The following is a 7,793-nucleotide window of genomic DNA, read 5'->3' on the forward strand; positions in this document are numbered from 1 at the left end:
TTCGGCTTTTTCAAGGAGGAGATTCAAAGTCCACTTTCCACCACCTTTTGTTCAGATCCAAGGAGGGAGGTCAGACCTTTGGAACCACCTGCTCTTCAGAAATAATGTGAAAAGTTCCTACTGTGTGCCTGGCTCATTTATAAGCATCATTCCTCATAACATCTCTATGACGCAGGAGTCATTTTCCGTGTTTGGTCCAGGCAAGGAATCCAAAGTTTAGAGAATGAAATTAACTAGCCTGAGGTCACATAAGGAAGTGTGAGTTGATTCAGCGTCTGACTATGAATCTAGTGCTCCTTGCCTGGCATAGTCTCCCAGGGAGTTCACCTGGGACCCTAAAATCTTAGAACCATGGGTATAGGCTTTGAAGTTTGGTCATGCCAAAGCCCTTATTTTCAGAGGCTTCCACCCCTCTTCACAACAAACATTAAGATGTACCACATTAAATGTAATTTATGTTTAACTCTGTAACAGTGGAGTTGAATGGCAGTTGAGTAGGCAGTTAACTTGGTCCCCGGTTTCGTGCACATGAGTTGGGACCTCTTTCTGTTGCATGTGATAGAACACAGTCTCAACTGTTTTAAAGGAAATGAGATATTATTGGCCCACATAACAGTGAGGTAACTTGAGCTTCAGATATAGCTGGGTAGGTCCAAAAACTGAAAGATGTGAGGAGGACTTGGTTTCTTTCATTCTCTTCCTCTTGGCTTTCTTCCTCCAAGCTGACCTTGTTGTTAGGCGGCATTTCCCCTCATGGGGGTACAGTGACTGCCTTTGCTTCAGCCTTACCTATTTCCCAAGTTTAAACTGGCCTATGTTTGGGGGGATTATTTATAACAGGATCTTGAGGACTGCTGATTGGATGACTCAGGCCACGTGCTGTGCTCTGCACCAATCACAGGGAATTATATTTTGATTGGTCAGATCTGAATCTTTTGTTCTAGTAGAGCTGAGGCGGAAGCCCCTGGCTCCATCGTGGGAGTGGAAAAGAAAGGGATCCCTGAATGGTAATGGGAGGCTGGTACCTAATTGGTGAGCAGGGAAGATGCAGGGGCCGCCAAGTCAAGTCCACTCTAGGGATCCGGGGAGTGAAACTGCTGAGGCCAATGCTTGGGGCCAGGCCCTTTCTACTTTGCCGTCTCAAGCCTTGGCCCCCGTCCCTGCCTTCTCTACACAGCTCTGCCCCTTGCACCTGCCCTTCCTCTCTCACCTGCTCCTTCTCTCTCTTCCTGCAGCCTGATGGCACCAGCAAAGAGTGTGTGTTCATTGAGAAGGTCCTGGAGAACAACTACACAGCCCTGATGTCGGCCAAGTACTCCGGCTGGTACGTGGGCTTCACCAAGAAGGGGCGGCCGCGGAAGGGCCCCAAGACCCGCGAGAACCAGCAGGATGTGCACTTCATGAAACGCTACCCCAAGGGACAGGCCGAACTGCAGAAGCCCTTCAAGTACACCACGGTGACCAAGCGGTCCCGGCGGATCCGCCCCACGCACCCCGGCTAGGCGGCCCCGCCGCGCCCCCCCAGGCCGCCCCAGCCCACACTCACACTCACGGAGAACTGCAATCAGAGGAATATTTTTACATGAAAAATAAGGAAGAATTTCTATTTTTGTACATTGTGTTTAAGAGAAGACAAAAACTGAACCAAAATTCTTGGGGGAAGGGGAGCGATAAGGATTTTATTGTTGACTTGAAACCCGCTGACAAAAGACTCACGCCAAGGGACTGTTGTCAATGCACAGGTGCTTGTGTCTCTCTAGGAACAGACAACTCGAAACTCGTCCCCAGAGGAGGACTTGAATGAGGAAAACGACACTCTGAGAAACCAAAGTCCTTTTTCCCAAAGGTTCTTAAAGCAAAAAAAAAAAAAAAAAGACAGAAAAAAAAAAGCAAAAACACAAAAAAGAGAAAAACAAAGAGAAAGTAGTGTTCCCCCCACCCAGCCAACTCCCCCTCTTTCCCAGTCCCCTGTCCCTGCCCCAGAGTCCAACAAAAATCGCTCTCTGGTTTGCAGTCATTTATTTATTGTCCGCTGCAAGCTGCCCTGAGACACCGCGCAGGGAAGGCGTGCCCCTCAGAATTCTCGGCGCCTCGACTTTCGACGACAGACGGCCTCGTCCAATCACGGTGACCCTGCATTACTCACAGTTCTGGAGGATGCTGCTATCGACCTTCCGTGACTCACGTGACCTAGTACACCAATGAATAAGGGAATATTTTAAAACCAGCTATATTATATATATTATATATATATAAGCTATTTATTTCACCTCTCTGTATATTGCAGTTTCATGAACCAAGTATTACTGCCTCAACAATTAAAAACAATTGACAAATTATTTAAAAAATCAAGAGGTGAGTGGTGGCCGGGGGCAGGGCTCAGGTGCCCTTCCATGTTTGTTCTTGGTCTGAGGTCTTTGGGCTGAGAGCTGGGGCCTTGCTCATTCATTTCATTTATCATTCATTCATTCCACACGGCCGTGCTCCAGGCACTGGTCTAAGCACTGAGGATGCAGCCTTAAACAAAGCAGATGGTAACCCTTGCTTCCAGAAAGATTACATTCTAGTGAGTCATGATTCAGTGGTTGACTCAGTCATACGTTCACATACATGTGCTCTCACGCACATTTATGTCCCAAGGGTATTCAAGGCCTTGTTGTTGTTCAGTCACTAAGTCATGTTGGACTCTTTGCGACCCATGGTCTGCAGCATGCCAGACTTCCCTGTCCTTCCCTGTCTCCTAGAGTTTGTGCAAACTCATGACCATTGAATTGGTGATGCCATTCAACCATCTCATCCTCTGTCACCCCCTTCTCCTCCTGCCCTCAATCTTCCCCAGCATCAGGGTCTTTTTTCAAGGCCCTGGGGATTTATAAAAAAACATAAAAAAATCACAGCCTGCTGGGAACTTCACTTACAGTAATTCTCTTGATAGCAATGATTCATTGCTTCATGCATTGATTAATTAATTGAATCACTGATTCAACATATATTTATTAAACCCTTACTAAGTGCCAGCCACTCTTAGGTACTGAGAATTCATCAAAACAGATCCAAAAAAAAAAAATCATGAATATGCAGTAAGGCTTATTGATTGAGTCATTTGGGGAGCTGACCCCTGGGTTTTGCCAGGCACAGACTGAACAAGGCATGGGTGGTCCCCACTCTCCTTTCGGTGGTGGAGGGGGTCAGATGCCCAGGTTGGGAGGGGACCTGGTGTTTCTTCCACAGACCCTCACAGGCTGGAGCATGAGGAGTGTGTCTGGCCTCAGGAACCTCTGGGGACTTTGGCTTCAAGGTCTTTTTTCCCCAGGGCCTGCCCTGGGCTGTGGGGGAGAGGCCGCCTTGGTCCTGGGGTAGAAAGTGGACTGGGCTTCAGGTTGACTGAGGGTCTCTTCTAGGGTCCTGCTGCTGTGCCCTGCCTCCGCTGAAAATGCCCCTTGCCAGGAGCGGCCAGAAGAGGTCCCCAGTGAGGCCCTACAGAGAGGGCAGGGGCAGGGGCAGCGGGTGAGGTGGGTGCGGGCAGCAGCGTCTTCTCTGCAGAGGCCTCCTGGACAGAGGGAGCCGGGCTTCTTTTAGCTCCCTCTGTGACCCCCTCAGAACTCAGGCTGAACACCGCTGTTGGTTCTGTCTCTTCACCCCTGGGCCCTCGTCTTCCTGCCCTTCGCAGTGCATCTTCCTGAGGGCTTTGTGAAGCCCTTTCAGGGACCTTATCACAATGTGACTTCAGGATGATTTGTGAGGAAGGGACTATCATTATCCTCAGGGTACGGGTGACGAGACTCACAGAAGTTTAGCTGCTTTCCCAAGGTCACAGAATAAGTGGTGGAGTGGGTATCCAAACCCTAGACGCTCTTCGATTGCAGTACCTGCTACTTGGTGAGAGCTTACTGGATGTCAGACCCCCTGCTGGGTGCTTCGTGTCCACTTCCCTGGCATCCAGCAAAATCTTGTGTTGGACAGTTGGGCTGATGAACAGACTGGGGCTCCGAGAGAACTCTTGACAGGCCCAAGGCCTCCGTGAGCAAGTGATGAATCTGAGGTCCTTGATGATGATAATGGTGGCTGTGGTGGTCATTTATTGGGCACCTATTATGTGCCATTCCCTTCACCCTCTATTTTATTTCACTGAAGCCATAACCCTGTGAGCTGAACATGTCCTGTCTTCTGTGTCGGAAGTTTCAGAGAAGTGAAATGACCTGCCCAAAGCAATCCAAGCTAGAAAATAGTGCCACTGGTATTCAATCAGTCCATTGAATCAATCACTCATGCATCTGATAAATACATACTGTTTACTTTGAGCCAGATGCTGTCTCAGGGTCTGGAGATACCGTAGTTAGCTGAGCAGAGTCCCTGCCTCACAGAGCTTACGGTCCCTTGGGGGAAGATACAGCAAACTGAATAAATATAAATGATTTCAGGTGATAGTAAAACATAAGGAAAAAGAAAATAGGGTGAGGAGATAGAGGTGATGGAGCTGCTATTTTAGATAGAAAGGGAAGGGAAGGTCTCTGGTGGAGGAGTCCCATGCAGGCACCGAGGGTAAGAGCGAGCCAGGCAGAGGCAACAGAGAGGGCTCAGGGCTAGAAGCCTGTCAGGGAAATAATTTGGAGGGCCCGTGGGCTCATTGCAGAATCAATGGAGGGGAGAAGCTGAGTGTTGCAGGGGCTAAACCACCACTCCTTCCCTGGTGGCTCAGCAATGAAGAATCTGCCTGCCAATGCAGGAGACCTGGGTTCGATCTCTAGGTTGGGAAGATCCCACTCCAGTATTCTTGCCTGGGAATCCTATGGACAGAGGAGCCTGGTGGACTGCAGGTCACAAAAGAGTCAGATATGACTTAGCAACTGAACAGCAACAACAAAACCGCCCCTTGAGCTTTTTTATTTGGCGTGAGATGGGGAGCCACGTGTGATGTGTCTTACACTGTCAAGGGTCTGCTCTGGCTCCAGTGTGGGGAAGGACGGGCAGACTGCAGCCTGGGGTGCCTGAGGCCAGGATGACCCTACGCTGCACTGCCTTCTGCTGCTGACTGTGGCCTGCCTGCCCCCCCAGGCGCATCCTTCTGCTGCTACTGTGGCCTGCCTGACCCCCCAGCGCATCCTCAGGCCTCCATCCTCATCCCACAGGCTGCCCACACCACCCACATCCACCACCTTGCCTTGACTCCATCCCAGGTGCCCAGGGCCAGTGGTGATTTTCCCTCCTTAGTCCTCCAGAGACTTGGAGGATCTGGAGCCCTGGATTGAGTCATGCCCCCTGTCTGGGCCTGACATTGGAAGATGCAGACAGAGATTTCTGGATATTTCCCGAGCTGTGAGAAACATGCTAATCAGTGCAGTGGGCTGCTGAGAAGATTCCTCAGCCAAAGAGGATGTCTTAGGATGCTTCCCTGAGGAAAGCGTTGAATGAGTATTTCCACAGTCCAGCTGCACAGAGCCCCAGTAATAATAACCACCACTTCTGAAGCATCTTCTATGTACCAAGCACGAGCTTATTGAATCTACCCTACCAGCCTTTGGGGTGGGCATTTTTAGCCTCACTTTATAAAGCAGGCTCGGAGAGGTGAAGTCACTTGCCTGAGGGCACACAGACAGTAAGTAGAGGAGCTGGGATTTGAACCCAGGGCCGTCTGTTTCTATGGTTTGATGCCAGCCTGAGTGGCTGGAGCACTCTCCTCTCAGCCCCCTGATCCTGCCTGTGTGTCCATCATCTTCCAGCTCCCAGAGGGTGGAGGCAGATATAAACAACATTTTCAGGTGCCTAATGACAGCCTGTCCCTGGCCCTCTGGATCCTCCCCAGGATGCCAGTGTCCCAGAGGTCACGAGGATGGGGGACCTAAGGTACCAGAGTTGGTTTTCACTTGGCTACTTTGCCAGCTGTGTGATCCTGGGCATGTCGTGTCTTCCATGAGCAGTGTCCTTCATTAATCCAACCGTTCTTACCTTGCAGGGCCCATGTGATGTTCAAGAGAGATAGGAGAGCAAATAATTCGGGATTATTCCTGTAATAAGAGCTGGAAGGCACCCATGCAAGTGCTTTATCCTCAGTCTTTTCTCTCTGTCTCTCTTCAGCCTCATCACCATTGTTTTTCCCTTTGGTCAAGACCCAGGGAATATGTGGGATCTTAGTTCCCTGACCGGGAATCAAACCTGTGCCCCCAGTGGAAGGATGGAGTTTTAACCACTGGACCATCTGGGAAGTCCTAACCTCATCACTTTAGAGAGGAAGGAACCACGACTCAGACAGGGGAAGTGACTTGCTCCAGAGCACCCAACAAGTTAATGAGAGAGCGCCCATTGGAATAGTGGTGATGCTAATGGTGAACCTCATGCGTTATAGCAAAGGGAGGGGAGTCAGGGCTCTTCCAGGGAGGTCAAGGGTCAAGGGCTCCTTCAGTGGCCAGTCAGGTCCCCCTTAGCATCCTTTCAAAATCTGCTTCTCTGACCCAGAGAAGAAGAGGGCAGAAGGAAAGGGCTGAGGCCTCTTGATCCCAGACCCTCACCCTCTGGTCCTCACCCCTCCAGTGATCCTGTGCGCCTAAGCACCAGAAGTGAGTACAGATGGACCCTTGCCTGGTGTTTCAGGAGGCCAGTAGGGGCAATAACAGTGGGCTCAGTCCCCACACAGGGAGGGAAGCGGGTTTGGGGATGGCAGTGTGCTCTCCGCCTGCCTCCCCACCCTTTGTTGTTTGTTGTTGTTCAGTCTCTGAAGTTGTGTCCAGCTCTTTGCAACCCCGTGGATGTAGCACACCAGGTTCCTCTGTCCTCCACTATCTCCCAGAGTTTGCTCAAATTCATGCCCATTGAGTCGGTGATGCTATCTTAACCATCCCATCCTCTGCTGCCCTCTTCTCCTTTTGCCTTCAATCTTTTCCCAGCATCAGTGTCTTTTCCAGTGAGTCAGCTCTTTGCATCAGGTGGCCAAAGTATTGGAGCTTCAGCTTCAGCATCAGTCCTTCCAATGAATATTCAGGACTGATTTCCTTTAGGATTGACTGGTTTGATCTTGTTGCAGTCCAAGGGACAGTCAAGAGTCCTCTCCAGCATCACCATGCGAATGCATCCGTTCTTTGGCGCTCAGCTTTCTGTATGGTCCAACTCTCCATCCATACATGACTGCTGGAAAAACCACGCTAGGGCATTGTTTGGATTCAGTCTCCTCCCTCTGTGGCCACCCCTCCCCTGACTACTGGGGTGGGAGGGGGAAGTGATGTCTGTCAGGCACCTGCTCTGGACCAATGCTTATGATCACAGTGCTGTGCACACATACTGTCCAGGATGGTTCCTGGTGCAGAGTAAGCTCTTGGTACCCTAGCTATTACTATCATCACATTTGACTGGCACACAGACCTTGCAAGACAGATATTAGGAGGCCCCTTTTGTAGATAGGGAAACTGAGGCCCCTAGAAAAATGCCATTGGCCCCAGGTTTAATGGTAGAAAGTGACAGAGCCAGATTTGAATCCAGGCTTCTCTGTTCCTATTTTCCACTTCCCCACCATTCCTCCTCTCCTTGCTTTTGTTGGGGATGGAGAGGGGAATAAGGCACCAAAACTTGGGGCAAGAAAAGTAAAGTGTTCCTACTGGGTGAGTGGGGACGACATGAACACAGGATAGGCTGGGTCTGGGGTCTTCCTGCCGCCCAGGTGGGCTGAGGCGGGGGGCGGGGGGTGAAGCCCCAGGCTGAGCGCAGGAACGAGATGCTCTCCTGACTGCCTGTCCAGATGGAGCCTAACAAACCTGGGCTAGGATGCTGGGGGCTCGAAAGCCCCATGAACAGGCAGAGCCCTT

At 50.6% G+C, this 7,793-nt stretch overlaps 1 protein-coding gene across 1 annotated transcript in view; it reads left to right on the plus strand.

The window, feature by feature from the left end:
* Positions 1-2,352, plus strand: part of FGF18 (fibroblast growth factor 18) — a 36,084-nt gene extending 33,732 nt beyond the window's left edge. Inside the window, exon 5 of the mRNA XM_055554928.1 lies at positions 1,236-2,352. Coding sequence (XP_055410903.1) covers positions 1,236-1,502 — 267 coding nt within the window. The 3' untranslated portion in view covers positions 1,503-2,352. The remainder of the gene's footprint in view (positions 1-1,235) is intronic.
* Positions 2,353-7,793: the final 5,441 nt, after the last annotated feature.

The sequence above is a fragment of the Bubalus kerabau genome, chromosome 18, assembly GCF_029407905.1.
Source record: "Bubalus kerabau isolate K-KA32 ecotype Philippines breed swamp buffalo chromosome 18, PCC_UOA_SB_1v2, whole genome shotgun sequence".
In the NCBI taxonomy this organism is placed as follows: domain Eukaryota; kingdom Metazoa; phylum Chordata; class Mammalia; order Artiodactyla; family Bovidae; genus Bubalus; species Bubalus kerabau.